Genomic DNA, 17,691 nt, shown 5'->3' on the forward strand with positions numbered 1-17,691 from the left:
ACTATTATATTTATCCTAAAATATATCGATTATAGGCAAATAAGGTACATATGCATATACATATATGACATGGTGCTTGTATAAAGTATAAGGATGTGCATGATTCGTGCATTGCAAGTTATTGTGTATTTGATTCAATCTGCTATTATGCACTAATGTTTAACTAGTTTTCCCTGGCCCGAAATGTCCATTACTAATCCCCTCCTCAAATATACACAACAGAAGAAAGAAATATCCCCCTACAAAACAAAATGGCTTTTTAAGACACCTTAAAATAATGTTTTGAATGGTTTTCCTGTTGTGCTTCATTTGGAGCTGGGAGTTTTGACCTACTTAAAATACACAATAATCTTATCTGCCACTAGATGGCACAGTAGCTCACTGATCAAAACTCATGCAAACCAGTTCAATGAATTGAGAAGCAAACTAAGAAAAGAAAAAGTTTATTCTCAAAACCATTTTGTAGACAGAAACTAACACAATATTCATGTTAAACAAACACAAACATCAACACCATTTGCAAAAAAAAGGAAAACATTTCTATCGAAAGGTACGATGTGTAGGCCTCTCCGTTTTCCTAGACGGTCACACTCTGCAGTAAGGTGATGTTGTCTCCTTTCAACATGATCCTCCCTGGGAGACAGAAACACAAGTGGAGACGAGTCAGGAGAGACAGATGATGGACGGAAAGAGATATGTCACTTTACTAACACACTAATGGCGCTTTTCCACTGCAGGGCCTCGCACGGCTTAGTACGGTATAGTTAGGCCAGGCTCACTTTATGCTGCATTTCCATTACAGTTTAGGAACTGGGGTAGTAACTATAGAGTGGCGAAGTCCCTCCCCTTCCGGTGGACCTCCATGGGACCTTATTTCGGAAAAATTATGTATTGAAGTCAATGGAGAGAGAGAAAGATTATCTTTCGATCCCGTTTGAATTGTGCCACGAATTACACATATGATGTTTGTCAATTTAAAAGATAATTTTGCAAGTCAAAAAAAAAAAAATGTGTCGTAAAACTGTGAAGTAACACATTTGTTTGTGTGAAACGCTCAATGAACTACATCTCTGGTCAACAACACACGTCACCAAGATGGCCGTCACTACTGTCTTGTCAACAAAACGATTGACTACCCTCACTCAGAGTTCCCGTTAGCCGGTAATTACCGGACAATGACCGGTAAAATATGCTGAAGTCCGGCAAATCTAAATCTCTCCGGTCAAAATGTCCGGTCAAAATAATTTTCCCTTAGCGCAATACCGCATCAGTTGCGCCACTTATGTGACAGACAAGAATAGTATGTGACAGACAAAAGAGTATGTGACAGACAAAAATTGTCAATTCTAATGTCTAACACTTAATGTGGAGAAAGAGATGTCCTGTATGGGTTGATTGTGCGTTGATCTGTTGGTAATGCCTCGGGGTTCCGGTGGGCATGTAAACAAATGCATAATGCTGCGCTATACTTTGTGGCCTCATCCGGTTGCATAGCGACGCTTATTGTTTAGGTGTCTTTTAACAAGCAGGTAGTCATATCATTAGCTAGAACTAGCTAGATCTGATCGATATGGACATAAATGCGAGTAAAGTCTAATCTGACAGGAGAGAAAGATCAGCTGCTGCTGACGAGTCGACACGCAGCTCTGCATGATCCCCTGCAGCGGCGAGCAGAGCAAAACACACTTCAGGTTAGAAAATCACACGTAGCTATTTTAATTACCTCTCAAACTACCTAAACTAGTTATAGATATGTTTAGTTTTACTGTCGGGTCACTCATTACTGGATCCGCGAGCTGCATGATACTGACGGGCTGTCAGGAGAAGGAGAGAGCGCTCCGTTTATTATTCCCGCGTTTTTGTAAATTACTGTACACTTTTGAATAATGTAGTTAATCTACTATAATTAGTTTGTTTAATGTCGAATCATATCAATTTGTTTTAAAGCTCAATAAATAACAAAGAAGACCTTTAACCGGCACTTATCTAATTTTGTCCGGAAGATTTCAACTTTAACGGACATGTTGACCGGCAAAAAAATATTCTAACGGGAACTCTGCCCTCACTATCACCACAATGAAACACGTCCTGAAGAATGTCATGCAAAGCTGCCTGCCTGCCTTCCTTTGATTCTCTCTGAACTGCCTGGTCGTTTTAATGTTTAATGTCAACCATTTGTGCAGATAGCATGAAGTAGAGAAGATCGCCGATGCTAACGTTAGCGTTAGCATTTCTCCCCCGGGCTTAAATGGTGTATTATAGAATGATCACACCGGTGTGACAGTACTCTTCAAAGGGTTCACGAAATATGACTACTACTCTTACTGTTTAACATTTTGGGTTACTTAATGTTACTTCATGTTAAGGCTAATAAAAATGACAAGGCGGTAATGCTAACTAACGTGCTAGCTACTAGCTAGGTAGCTAACTTGATCAAGCCACTCCTGGTCCTTTCATCAGACGGGAAGCAAAAGAACAAGCAAGACCCATTGCTGGTATAATAACAACCTGGTACTAAGCACACAGGCATCTTGTTAAAGTTATCTTATCTTAGCCAGCGCCATATAGATAGATTATATCTATATTGCGCTGATCTTAGCTATCTCTTAGTGGAGGAAAACAATTGTGACATCACTTACGTGACTCTGGGATTTGTAGTCTTTCTAGTTGCGTATTTTTCATAGTTTTATATTTCAACAGTTTTACGACAAACTGTGACTTTTTTGACATGGAAATTATTATTTAAGATTGACAAACATCATATGTGTAATTCATGGCACAATTCAAACGGGATCGAAAGATAAGTTTTCTCTCCCCATTGACTTCAATACATTATTTTTCCGAAATAAGGTCCCATGGGGCGGAAGTAGATGGGCGTGACTTCGCCACTCTATAGTAACGCAGTGTAGGCGTCATCTTCAATGCGAAACACAAAACCAACATCAGCTGTTAGCACTCAGAGCTCACAGCTCCTCATATATGTTCAGAAACTAGACAAAAGTTAAACAAGTACAAACCACAGACTCTCTGTGTCATGGCGAATACAGTCGCTGCTTTATTTATGTCTGTATAGGCCGTTGTTGTGAGTGTGGACGGTCGGAACATATACAACGTTAGCTTAGCCGATCTCCATTTAGAAAACAAGCATTTTAAAAGGTTTTTCGCCTGCCGTCTGTCTGCAGACTTGACAAAGCATTAATTCATGGTTTTTACTAACCGGTATCAGTATGTTGTTACTTCGGCATCATTTTGAAACGTGTATTTTTAAATCACGGTCAAATATGTTCATTTTGTTGTAGTTGTAGCCCCCTTGCCAGCGATTCTCTCTCTAGTTTAGCATATTCAGCCCGGTTGTTGGCCCGGAAAGAACCTCGATTTTGGAGAGCCAGAAAACTGTGAAAAAGTACCCGTTAGCCGGAACTACGCCTAGTGGAAACGCAACAAAAAGCGGGCCGGGCACGGCACGCTCAAACTGTGCTACGCGCTGCAGTGGAAATGCGCCATAAGTATGCCTGTGCTTTCGCTGTACCACATGCAAAAAGGTCTTGGGGAAAAAGGTATTTTTCAACAACATGTTTTCTACTCTTACCCAGCGGCTTCCTGTTCTTAGTCTTCATGTGGACCTCCTCGGCATCATCCAGAACCAGGTTCATGTACTCATCAAAACCCTAAAAGAGAGAGGACAGTGAGGCCAAAAATTCAATTACCAATTACATTACAAGCCATTTGTATGTCGCTCAGTATTGGACAGATTTCATTCATTATCATAGACCTCCGAGTAAAAACAAAGCAAAGTTCTGATGGCCGACCGCAGCAGAAGATATACATTCATACGAAGTAAAAAATATATCAGTTTAAAACGTATTAGGGGATCCCAAAATGATTCAAACATTAATTCAGTTATGTCATAAAAGAGAGTAAATGTACGGAAATGTTTGAGTTTTAATACATTTTGCATAATAGCTCTTCACTTTCTCTGCATATGCACTTCAGTCCACGGGTGCATCTTGTAATGATAGCCTATCTGTCATGATGTACATTTACAATAATCATTTCCACAGTTTTTGGTGCGCAGCTATTGTCAGTGTTGTCTTCGCTTTGGTGGTCTGCGGCAATGTTTAAAAAAAGCACATAGCCTGTCTCGTTAACCATAATTTTTGAGTGTTTCTTTTAGTTATTAAACATTCAAGTACAATTTGTATCATTTATTGTCGAATTCCAAGTGCCCTGTACATGAAATTATGAATTCACCTTCTATTTTAAAACAATATTCAAGGAACTACACATATAAATACTAAACACAGAATGTAATTCAATGTACAGAAGATAGGGATCTGTGCAAAGTTAAATGCAGACAGTTTATCTGCATGTGTATGTCTGTGTGAGGGTTGGGGCAGTGGACTCGAGTTTACAAATAAATTGATTATAGAGAATAAGTAATTAACCAGAAATTGCTACAAGAAGACATTCTTACTCAAACATTTGTATAGAGATTTGAACATATCATTTAGTTTTCAATGTAATCAAGATTGATATAAATGTAAAATGTACCAAGCATTCTTACACACTCTGAAACACCTCCAGAGTCCACCCACCATAATATGACAAAATCCTGTGGGGAACACTGTGGGTCCATCGAGTCTTTTAGCACATTTAAACTGCATATTCCAATCTATCCACTTTAGTGCAGACTAGGGCTGTCCCGAATACTATTTTTCGGGCTCCGGATATTCGGTAGTAATCAGCAGCGAATATTCGGCCCGTGCGGGGGCGGGCGTAGTAATCAGCAGTGAACCGCTTCAACACGTGTATTTCGGTTTATTCACGGCATTCATTTTGTTATTCTACAGTATTGTTGTTTTATAGTTATTTGTTAATTTACATAACCCAATTTGTGTTCTTTGAAATTGAAAAGGATATTGCATTGTGTTTGTTACTTTCGTTGCAGTTGTATATGTCTTAAAGGTGGGGTAGGTAATTTTGGAGAAACCAGCTTGAGTGCGCTAGAATTTGAAAATACACAGCCAGAAAAAATCTGCCACTTCCTCACAGAGCGCCTCCTCCAACACACACGAACGCGCACATGACCAATGAGGGCACGAGATAAGTTTGTGCACAGATGGAAGGCTGACAGGCAGGTAGGCCATCCAGTTATTTTAGCCGGGCCGGCTCAGATGATTGGTCGTACTTTTTACAGCGCTACGGCTTCCACAGATGACATTTTTGTATGGATTTTTTGTCAAAGCACTTCAGATATTCATTGCTATCGGGATGTTAAGAGCATTCCATGGAATATAACAAAAAGTGTTTCTCGAGCCGGTTTCTCAAACTTACCTACCCCACCTTTAAGTGTAATTTGGCTTGGCTTCCTATTTTGTATGGACATGCTTTTATTTTGAAGGAGAGTTAGCGCTGTTGACAGGAAATTGTTGTTGCTATGGAAACAACTTGACGGAGATTAACGGAGAAAAAGTCATATCTACATATAAAGACGGAGAAAGTAAACAATAAAGTTTATGGTTAAGTGTTAGCACCCCCCGAAGAGGCACAAGCTCTTACGTTGATATTGGAGATATAAATAATAAATAAATTCAATTTGGCAGCCGCAGTGCAGCACGGCTGCCAAAAAAAAACGAATAACGAAATTGAAACCCGAATAGTACTCCAACGAACGAATATTCGGGTACAGCCCTAGTGCAGATGTGGTCTTAGAATCTTCTTCAGACCAATCAGCCAACTTACTAAACCTATTCAATGATTACCATACAATGTCTATTTGCCCCATGTTAATGAAATGAAACTATGTGCAATATATATATATATGCCGTTAATAACTGTGCAATATATACCTGGCTGCTGAATCCTCAGATGTGTTTTTTTTTGGTAAATTGTGCAACTTTTTTTACTATAACTTTTTTGTATGCATGCTTCTTAGGTAACATGAAGCCGTCTTTGGCTCTTTTCTGCTGTTACAATGTACATTTCCCCTCTGTGGGACTAATAAAGGAATTCTGATGACTGTGTGAGATCAATCACTAATGTGGTGTTCAAATTCAATAAAACAGTCAGGAGCAGAAAGATAACTTACAATAATGCAGCCCTCTATCCGCATGTTCACCTGTTCGTACAACCACACCTGGATCCGTGAGCGCTGAGAATGAGAAGAACACATTTAATTCAATGTAGTCAAACAATTATAAATAAAATCAGTAATCAAACTATGGAAGATTATTTAAATGAAATACTTACATTTTGAAGGTACCTAAAAATGAGGTTCTGACACTTGGAGTCAAGGAAAATAAAAGGTGTGAAGCAGATACAAACATTGATGCAAGGCAACTATTGTCCCTTTGTTGCACTGAACAATAACTGGCTAACATAAATGGTATTATTGCCTGGTGGCATTACATACCTTTCAATGCTTAAAGTCAACTTAAGAACAACTATAGGTTATACAAGTCAATGTAAAAATAAGATTAGACAGATATCGAACTAGCAATGTGATCAGCAATTTAATTAAAAACTACATTAGATTATAATCGGGGATGGTGTGATGTAAAAGCAATGGTGACTGTAAAGTAACTAAGTACTATACATTAGTACAATGTTGTAATTCTTTAATTGAGTATTACAAGCGTTTGCTACTCTGTACTTTTGGCCCACTTCAATTCAGATGTGAGTGGTGTACATTTACTCCACTACATGTATTTCAAACCTTTAGTTACTTCGCAGATTTGGATTATTAATGTGAAAGATAATCAACTCTTAAATTAGACTTTAGTTACAACAATCCACAAGCTACCATGCAGCATACAAAGTAATTAAAAATGATCTCCACCTTTATCAGCTGTGTTAAACACATTAATACATACATAATTATAATCAAAACACAATTGATATTATTCTAAAATGAGCCAATCTGCATAATTATAGTATATTTAGATGCTGTACTTCACTCGAGTAACATTTGAAATGCACGACTTTTAGTTTTAACAGAGTATTCCTACATGTTGGTATTTCTACTTTTACCTAAGTACAAGATATGAGTACTTCTTCCCCTTTGTGAAAGTAAGCTAACATTTCCAACATTGTTGACTGCCGTTTAGCGGGTCATGCTAACAAAGTGGACACACCGGTCGTTTCAATGAACCAGAACTGATAGCAAAAGCATTTTAAAATGAAGACACATATCATAGTTCTTATACGTTTCTATCACACCCTACAGCTCGGTTAAAACTGGAGATGAATGACTAGCTTCATGCTAATAAGAACGGTTAGCCTAGCTGCTAACTTACTGTAACAAACAATTAAACGGAAACCAAAAGGATACAATGGGCTGGACCATAACCTTCTGGACCTTCTGTCCTTGTCCCCTGTACGCCATCCTTCCAAGAATATACCAGTGTTAGGTATATGTAAAAAAATTGCACTTTTAAGTAGAGTGCACAACAACGAAACTCTCACGTTGGAGGTTAGCTTTGCTTTAATGGCGGGTTTCTTCCGCGTGTAGTGGTTCACTGTTAAAAAGAGGTCACATGGTGTAGAGCAGCGCCCCTGTAGGTAGGAGGTCGTTATTGCACACACTTTTTTCTCACTACAGTAAAAATCACATATATCCCAAAGAATACACATTATAAATTATTCTGGATTAATTAGAATCTTATATAAAAGACCTACAGCAACATAAATATACATATAATAAAAGTAGCAGAAACATATATAGAAATTACATAAATTAGAGTTTTGCTAAGTAGCTGTTGTGCAAATTGTTCGTTATGGAGAGGAAGAAACCCAAACTGTGTATATAAGTACAACACACATGTTATACACACACAAAACATTTACTTCAAGGTAGGTACATATATATGGGATTAGTTTTGTGTCATAAAGACAAAGCAACACTTTCTCAGAATCAAGCAAAACTAAGAGTTTAAGAGAAAAAAAGACTGAGTCAAGCAAAATAAATTTAATTTAAAAAATAAAACTTTTTTCTTGGTTTTAACATAGGTTTTTGTTTGCAGTTCTTGTTGCTTCTTTCTCAATGATCAGACTTTTGTGTGTGTTGCTCAATTATTACAACATTAAAAAAAGTGTTTAGTAACATTCACTTTTACTAGTTTAGATACAAAGCTTTTGCTTGTCGTTCTCCAAACATTGTACCTTACTTAAGGACTGGCTGGACAGGAAGTGTGACTTCAACAGAGGACACAACATCTCCACATATGTCCACATATAAGAGATTTCCATAAAGGCAAAGATGTTTCCTCCTGTAGTCAAATTATTTGCTTGTGTTTCGATGTAGAGAGTTGGGTGATCACCAAAGGGCTCATCTCTGCATTATTCTCGAGAAGTACGACCATACTTGTTCACTATAGGCAAGCAGTTGATCTTCTTCTGTGACATTCTATTGGACGGTTTATTTAATACAAATGTCTTTCGAAGATATTTAATCTCGAAACCAAACAGACAAGGATGGATTACCTGTTTATGTTTTTTTTTAATTCCAACTTTTCCAGAGGACAAGTCAGTAACCCAAGTTCTGGATAAGAGTCTCAAGAAAAAAGGTATTATGATTGAATGTTAAGTATTGTGTTATGTACTTTGTTTATGAAACATGTTGAATCATGTATCATCAGCATACTGTACATCAGGGCTATTCAATTAGTTTGGAAATTATCCAAAGCAAGGGGCTGGGAAAAAGATGGCTTGAAATATGAGCAATCATAATTAAGAGCTTCAGATACAGTAAATACTACAACAGCATAGTGGAGTGCATATATTGTGTTTAATTAAATCAAACAACATAGCCCCAAGGCCTTTATAGATCTAAATGTCAAGTTCAGAACTCAGTAGGCCTACATGTGAAGCTAATTTAACCATCAACATCATTTCATTTGATTTAGGTGAGATTATCTAATCATTCACGCAGAGATGCAATACACTACAGTAGCTAGTTGGGTTCGAAACCCGAGCCCGCCGAAGTTTTCAGGCATTGTCTTCCCCTCTATCTCAATTGAACACCATCTCTGGAATAAAGGCACTCTGGCCCAAAAACAAATCTTTAAAAAACAAGTAGATTACTTTTTAACATTATACTCAAAGGGCCAGTAAATATCACCCCGGGGCCGGATTTGACCCGCGGCCCGCCAATTGAATAGCCCTCGTCAGATTTTGGTGAACCCTTGGTCCAGATTTTCATTGAACCAATGAAACCACGTGCAAAATCTGACGAATAGAAGACGGAAGTAAAAACATGGCGGCTTCCGACGAGGTAAAATTTGAAAAACAAAACATTTATGTAAGCTTAAATGATCATATCTTTACCACTATTTGGTAAATTATGTGGAAGTGGTGCATTTTGGGAGGTTGCTGTTTGTATTGAGATGGGGGTTGACTTGGTGACTTGACTTTATGGTGAACGTCTTCTCTTTTGAAACATTAGCATGCTAGTATATCGCGGACATGTGGATTGCTTTTAACAGTTAATTAACTGTTGAATCGGTACAGCTTATATTAGTGTCATAGTATGGTTGTAATATTATACATTTAATTAATGCAACATTCTTGATGATACTGCAGCTTCCCACCCAGTGCACGGACAATGAAGATGAAGAATTTCCTATTTCCTCTGGACAGGACGTCTTAGAAATTACAGCTTCTGATGAAAGACAAGGCAATCACAGGTTAGGCACGTCAAAGCAAGGCAATTCAGATGCTTACAGAGGACTAAAATGTACTTTGTAATGTACTTAATGTTGTTGTTGTTAAAATGTTGTTATATCTGTACCAAGAGTCTTAGCTTGTTTTTTATGTCATCTATTTTGGCAATTGAAGCTAAACACTTAGTTCTTTGGCACTCTCTCAAAATATATGTCTCTGTCACAGACCATGGCACCAGGAAAGTGAAATATGTACTTATATGATGGCTGCTTTCCCCATGTTGATATGCTTTAACTGTCAATGTGTGGACCTGCTTTAGTTATATTCTGATAAATATGATCCTGGCTCAACCTATCTAATGTGTTAATATGCCACTGTTGTACTGTAGCTCTGTGAGACCTTTCCAATCTGCCCGATATGAGAATGACGATGCTGCAACTCCAGCCAGGTAAATCTTTAAATGTACTGTTGCACATGTTGCATTTTACTGCTTTAATCAAATGTATTAAATGATGACTAGTACACAGTTTTTATTTTGTCGCTTATCAGGCTTGTCATGTGGTGGAAAACTCCAGCTCTATTGCATTTTAAAAGTTACTGTAAGCATTTATGTTTGCATGTATGTGTTTTTGAATCTGTGATCCAAAACTATTCATTATCATTTAACTGGATTCAATGGTTGTTATACCAGTGACCAAGATCAGTGCTATCAAGTCATTCTAAACTTCCCATTGTTTTTCCCACAGTCTTCAGGACGAGGAGGACGAGGAGGAGGAGGAGGACGAGGAGGACGAGGACGAGGAGGAGGAGGACGAGGAGGAGGAGGAGGAGGAGGAGGACGAGGAGAGGAGGAGGAGGGCGAGGAAGAGGAGGAGGAGGAGAGGAGGACTGAAGATGAATGAAGGCACCTACAGCCAACACTCTACACTGTAACAACTGTTGCTTTGGTAAAAATTAAAAAAAATGTGTCAACAGTTTCCAAGCAATTTTAAGAGTTTAGTCAACTTTTGCATTTTTTGAGTTGGTGTAACTTACTTTTTTAGTTTTCCTCTACTCAAGAACGTGTTACTTTGCTAAAACTTAAAAACAATGTGTCAACAGTTTCCAAGCAATTATAGGAGTTGGGTAAACTCACTGATGTGATTTTTTCTGCATGTGAAAAGATGAGTTGAGCCTACAATTAAAAGCCAAGATATGAAGTGTAACCAATGCAAATAACAATCTGCTAAGATCCACATAAAACAAGAATACATAAAGTAAATTATAAAACACAATTGAGTTGCCGGAACCTATACGACAAACTCTTCCTGATTTCAATCCAACCCTTTAAATATTTGACAGCATTGAAACATTGCAGATTAAACAAATAAATTTAAAAAGGGAACGTTATAGACATGTTAATACATTTGATTAAAATTGGATTATTTCAAAACAGTTTTCATAAAACAGTAACAATTTGTTTAAAAGCACAACACATTAACATGGAGACACATGGTTATTACTTGATGGTTATAACTGCATCTGGCTCTTGGGTAATGTATCACTTCATGCCGTGCACCACGAGCCTGTTGCACTTCGACCTCTGCTGTTCCCTGTAAATACAAACAAAACACTAAATTGATTACAAATCAGGACACACCATGTGTTTTCCTCAAAACAAAAATCAAATCCGTCTTGAAAACATAACGAGCCAGTTTACATTAGCTGTTAACAGACGGTAACAGAGGTGCTATTCACATGCATTACAAGGGGTTTAAGCCATCAAAAAAAAGGCTGGTTTGCAAGAAAATTAACCACTAAGTCATGATAATGATATAGTTCATAAAATGTCCAACTACTTATTTTTAACCCCACCTCATGCTCAGAGATGTATATAAAGTGGCACATGGGTCCTAGAATAAATAGAACAGACGATTATTTCAACTTTTATCTTGATAGGTGAGAGCGCAAGCCAGTCTACATGAATGCACGTTTCTGTCCAAAGGTTCCATGATGGAGTCGATAATGTTTTAAAATATCACTTTGAGTGGTGACACTAGTGCTGCATAGTTTACATCTCCATCGCATCTGTGATTCAAAAAATAGAAATGGGTACGTTTACCTGATGCTCATTATATTAGTATGTAAACATAACACGTCTTGAATTAACCTCTGAAACAACAACTCTGACACACTCAAGGGCTTACCTAATGTGAACCTGAAGTCCATAGCAGGAGGCAAAATGTCTTCAAGAGGAGGTGTGACTGTTTTGTGGTGAGGCAAATAAAAGAACAAAATAGTTACATGATGAAAATGTAACAATCATTTCAGTAGAATTCATTAAAACATCTTTAATTCAATTAATGGAATGAAACATAATTAAAACATAAGTATCATTTAAAACGGTATTGTATGTATATACATTTATAAGGATGGCATTGGTAGATACCAGTAAAATTCCATGATTCTCTACACAGCTGATCCTAATTACTTCAATATACACTCCTTTATCTCGTTTGCATACTGTCTAATATGTACTTCATATTGTGGTAAAACATCTCATTAATACAACTGTATTTATTGATATTTCTCGCTAAAGACTGCATTTTACTGGACTACATTGAACACATCTTGCTGAAGTTATAAATGCATTTTAGGGAAATGCCGTGCAAATCAACACTCCATTCCAGAAGGTGGCAGTAAATGCACCCAAAAGCAGTTTGATACGCACCATGAGAAACATATAAGAAGAAGAGAAACATGGCAGAGAGAGAAGTGGGTGACTCCAGCGCTTCAACAACAAGTGATGATCATCCAGGGGAAACTCTGCACCTGAAATCAGAGGATGGAGACCCGGAGAGACCTGAGGCCCAGAAGGACCAGGACCTCAAAAGCGTCCTGGTCACCAGCGTGTTGAACCTGGAAGAGCTGGACGTGGACCTGTACAGGTAGATGTGAAGTTTGACATTACACGAAAGTGATGCATTCATATGATTCATATCCTACTGAGATTTTCGTTATTACCACTTTCCTACATTCATACAGCGCTAACGTCAACGTTCAAGGTCTAATTTCTACTTAGGGAAACCCTGGATATCTAAGTGCGTCAAAAGTGAAAGCACTTATTGTCAAAGTCAAAGTCAACTTTATTGTCAATCTTTCAGTTTGTGTGTACAGACAGAGAGATCGAAATACCGTTTCCCACAATCCCGAATATAAAAAATATATATATAAAATATGTATATATAGCCTACCTATATATCACAATCAACAGACACATTTATACATATGCACACATTAAGACGTAAATAAAAGCACAACAATCAATATACAAAATAACAGTCACTTCAATATCTTTTGTGCGTAATGTCCCATATTTCAGGATCATATATTCAATGACTGGATTATTAATACTCATGCATTCATGTATTCATCACAGCTGACCAGTAAAGGTAGTGCTAATGTATCACTTTGTATGCTGCTGCTCAATATCTTTACCTACATCATAGCTTATGTATATGCAATCTAACTAGTAACTCGTTTTGGTAGTAGAGTAACACGTAAAAGTAGAAGTATAAAGTAGCATAAGTACTTGAGTAAATGTACTTCACTACATTATACCACTTAAACCAGCCCAATGTGGATGTGTCACAAATAGCCGAAGACAGGTGTTTATTGTAATTAAACACACTTTTATTTTCCATATGATGATTGTTGTGACGTTTGCACAATATAGGAAACTGCCCTCTATCCAATATCCATAAATGTGGCATACTTACAGTTCAGTTGATGTATATATTTCCTTAAACAAATGATGTGGCACATGATTTGCATTTGGCACAATGCAATGATATTGTAATAAGAAATATAATGATATTTTATTTTATCCATATCAACCATCCTATAACTCACTTTGTACTTAAAGTGTCTTTTGTGGTAAAGTTCTGTACTTTTGATTAAAGAAAGTGAATCCCATAAGTTCCACCTACACTAGAGATGTGTAAAGTTCCTTTTTTACACATTTTTGAAGGATAGTTATGGCATTACATTATTCAGTCATTGTATACTTCATAACGCTAAGTGAAAATACAGTCTTAATATATTGATCACCCTCAACGTGAAATCTACATCAGCACCATCTAGTTAGAGACTATGTTACATACATTTCAAATTCTTCTCTATTTCTCCCCAGAGGGACGCACCACTGGGTTCCCCGCAGTCAGCGTCTGTTTGGGGGTCAGATCATCGGTCAGGCCCTCGTAGCTGCTGCCAAATCAGTCAGCGATAATCTCTACGCCCATTCCCTCCACTGCTACTTTGTACGGGCAGGTAAAATGAAGCATTGTTTTAATGACCAGCAATAACCTGACCGAATATATGAAAGGGGGCTCATAAATCCTGCAAATTATGTAAAATGTATATTGATAAAAAATACAAATTACACAATTTACAAAATACACATCCTGTAACAGTTCTGAGGATTTAGCAGCCAGATATATATTTCACTGCTATTAACGGCATATATATATATATATATTTCACATATTGCACATAATACAATTAAATCAGCAGTCTCCTTACAGTTGTATCTGGGTGTGTTTCAGGAGACCCTAAGGTGCCCGTGCTGTACCAGGTGGACCGCATCAGAGACGGACGCAGCTTCACGGTGCGCTCCGTCAGGGCCATCCAGCACGGGCAGCCCATCCTCATCTGCCAGGCCTCCTTCCAGATGCTGCAGCCCAGCCCCCTGCAGCACCAGTTCACCATGCCTGTGGTCCCTCCACCTGAAGACCTCCTCACCGTGGAGGAGCTCATCCGCCTCTATCTCAGGTAAAGATGCTGTCTCAATTACTCAATGTACTCTTCCAATATCAGAGTCCACATGATAACAAAGGTATCCCAACTGTAGCTGTGTACATGACAGGATGTATGATTACCTAGAAGAGCATCAGGACTGTTTTAGGCATATGATAGCTATGTGATTAACATGATGATTCAGCCTCTATGGAGATAGACATATGACAAGCATGATCATTTCTGACGTGGAGCTAATCTGAAGTAAACATTGAATACTGCTTTCTATTCCTCCATCTTGTGACTGTGTAACTCCCTCTCTTGGATATCAGCATGTGAAGGACACTGTTCAGGAACTAGTTGTACCAAATGCTCTGTATGTGATGACTAAGCTCAAGCTGGTGACGAGTGATATTTTTCTGACAAATGCTAAGATAAGCACGGTGGTAGCGGCGAAAATCCTAAAGAAATCCAATTGAATCAATAAAACTGCAGCTGAAGCACCAGTTAGCTAATCCTACGCAGGGGAAATTAGTCAAAGTCCAGGCAAGAGTATAATTTCCATACATTTATTTCCGTGATCCAATATCATCAAAGGTACATTTCCTATATATTCTTGTCTTGCAGCCTTTCCTTATAGTTTTTCAGTCTGTGGCTATAAGTATGGTTTTATTCTCTCGTGCTTTTAAATCTGTTTGTTTTTGTTCTATCAGGTTTATCTAAATATATTGATGCTGCTTTTTATATATTTATTGATGTACAGCACTTTGGTCAACTCTGGTGTTTTTAAATGTGCTATTTAAATACAATTGGATTGGATTGGATCACCAGGTACTGCCTTCAAAACAAAGGCATAAACAATTACTTTAAATTAACTAAAGTAATTGCAATAAATAATTATACATTGAATATAAACCAAGACTCTGAATATATTAAGACATACAAATCAATCAATAGCTCCAACAACGGTAACAGAAAACTATTTATTTGTTATTTAATTATCTGCTTTTCTTTCTGTTGTCTCACAGTAAACCAGACCTGGCCGAGAAATATAAACTAGGCCTGAACAAACTGCTGGCCAACGAGGTCCCCATCGAGATAAAGCCGGTCAACCCCCCGGTCTTTTACAAACTCACTGCGAGCGAGCCGAAGAACCTGTTCTGGGTGCGAGCACGAGGATATATTGGTAAAAGGGCTTACATTTTATATTACAATTCATTCAGTTGACACTTTTATCCAAAGCGACTTACAATAAGGGCTATAAACCATCAAGACACAAACTCAGAACCAGAAACATGCAGACATACTTTACGTCTTAAATAAGCCAAAACCAAGTGATGTGCAAAGTTTTTTTTGTGGTTCTGGGTTTGGTTTGATGGCCAAGATACAAAGTAAGTGCACATTTGCATCACACATATTGAATAGCATATATACAGTACACCACTAGCAGTTTATCCCAAAGGTCGCGGATGTGCTTAAACATTTACACCACATCAAATTCAGTTGTAATACTTTTAATACCTAACATTGTCGGTTATGAATATTTGGATGACACATTTCTTAAGTCACATGCACTCTTCACATAGGCAGAAATGAGATGTACCACAATTATTTTATTTAAAAAAAAGATGTCACTTAGCTCTGTTTACTCCTGTTATACAAAAACAGTGGTCAAGCATGCCAGGATCAAATTCCACAAGTTGAGTTTTAGGTTTATGACAAAAGGCCTTCTTAGTAAATATATGACCTGTTGATCACAAGCAAAGGGCTATTTTTTTAAACGGGCTCACTAATACTCCTGTGTATTGTTGCAGGTGAGGGCAACATGAAGCTGCACTGCTGCGTTGCTGCCTACGTGTCAGACTTTGCGTTCCTGGGCACCGCTCTGCTTCCGTACCCCGGCTACAGAGCTCAGTTTGCCGCCTCGCTGGATCACGCCATGTGGTTCCACAGCACCTTCCGCAGTGACGAGTGGATGCTGTACGAGTGTGAGAGCCCGTGGGCAGGTGAGTGTGTCAGGAACCCCTATTGGGCTTTCGGTCAGAACAACACACATTCTGATCTTTATCGCTATAGGAACTTTATGACCTATGACCTGGAGATAGTTCTACTGAGTTTAATTTGATTGGATCCAGATTTTATTCACTTACAGTTTCATGATTTGCTCAACAAACATAAACATTACAGCTTCAAGTAATGGAAACAAATGCTAATGTATTTTAAACCCTTACAAAGAATTTGCTTTGATGTAAAATTTCGAATTCATAAATACAGTGAAGGGAATTCATTTCTTTAAAAAATAGGAGGAAATGTATAACTATTTCAAGCCACTATAACAAAATATACACAAAAAGTAAGTACGATAAGAGTGTACCGTTATATGTGCAGTATAGCATAACTCCAGATCGAGTGTCCCAGCCTGTGACCTAAGATTTTAATTGACAGATCTACACTGTAGCTATGTACAAATGACAATAAAAGCCTTGAATCTTGAGCATGTGTGTTGTTTCCTGCAGGCGGCAGCAGGGGATTGGTGCAGGGCCGGCTGTGGAGGAGGGACGGGGTCCTCGCTGCCTCGTGCTCCCAGGAGGGGGTCCTGAGAGTGAAGCCAGTCACACGGCCCAGCTCCCAGGAGGGGGTCCTGAGAGTGAAGCCAGTCACACGGCCCAGCAAATTATAAGCACTTACATCAGATTTACATTAATCATATAACTGTTGTCTGATTTGTATACATACATGTGTAATTTAATAACTATTATTTGTTTTTTAATATATATATTTGAATTCCAGTCAATAAATAATGAAAATGTTATGAGTGAACGCTTGTCATTTGTTTTGCATAGCCACAAAACTGATCTGCAGGTTCACTCATACTAGTTTGTGAAATTAAACAATTTCTAGTTGAATTCTACCGCAATAACTTGGCTGTTATCTTGGATGATCTCACTGGTAAAACTGTTTTTAAATGTCCAACAGGTACAACAAGGTAGTAACTTGGATGGAATAACGCCTATCTTGCATATGCCTGATGCCTTAATCTGCCTGTTTAATTGAAGCAGAAAAGGAAATAGCTTGATTCACCAGTGGAGACTCAACACACTGTTACTGGCATACTGTGCCAATAGTAGAACAAGCTCTCCAAGTATCAGCACAGCAGAAGATGTTCACATCCTCCATCGCAGACTGAAAACCCACCTTTTTCGAATGCAAAATATCAGTAAAAAGTCCTTCTGTAGTTGTTAGAAATTGCTTATTTGA

The 17,691-nt window shown here is 38.0% G+C and overlaps 2 protein-coding genes and 1 long non-coding RNA gene across 3 annotated transcripts; 2 read left to right on the top strand and 1 right to left on the bottom strand.

Moving 5' to 3' along the window:
- Positions 1-427: 427 nt before the first annotated feature.
- On the bottom strand, positions 428-7,509 carry snrpe (small nuclear ribonucleoprotein polypeptide E). Its single transcript, XM_034121545.1, has 5 exons — positions 7,331-7,509; positions 6,250-6,276; positions 6,089-6,151; positions 3,590-3,668; positions 428-633 (listed from the first exon to the last, which is right to left on the bottom strand). The coding sequence occupies exons 1-5, from the start codon at positions 7,382-7,384 to the stop codon at positions 578-580; spliced, it is 279 nt and encodes a 92-aa protein (XP_033977436.1). The 5' UTR covers positions 7,385-7,509; the 3' UTR covers positions 428-577.
- An 850-nt stretch (positions 7,510-8,359) lies between these two features.
- On the top strand, positions 8,360-10,105 carry LOC117475427. Its single transcript, XR_004555168.1, has 3 exons — positions 8,360-8,564; positions 9,580-9,683; positions 10,049-10,105. It is a non-coding gene; the product is annotated as an uncharacterized LOC117475427 (long non-coding RNA).
- Positions 10,106-12,368: 2,263 nt separating this feature from the next.
- Positions 12,369-17,339, top strand: acot8 (acyl-CoA thioesterase 8). Its single transcript, XM_034121550.1, has 6 exons — positions 12,369-12,587; positions 13,832-13,968; positions 14,244-14,469; positions 15,462-15,619; positions 16,248-16,439; positions 16,950-17,339. Exons 1-6 carry the CDS (start codon positions 12,400-12,402, stop codon positions 17,111-17,113), a joined length of 1,065 nt encoding a protein of 354 aa, XP_033977441.1. The 5' UTR covers positions 12,369-12,399; the 3' UTR covers positions 17,114-17,339.
- Positions 17,340-17,691: the final 352 nt, after the last annotated feature.

Source organism: Trematomus bernacchii, unplaced genomic scaffold, assembly GCF_902827165.1.
Source record: "Trematomus bernacchii unplaced genomic scaffold, fTreBer1.1, whole genome shotgun sequence".
NCBI classification, from domain to species: Eukaryota; Metazoa; Chordata; class Actinopteri; order Perciformes; family Nototheniidae; genus Trematomus; species Trematomus bernacchii.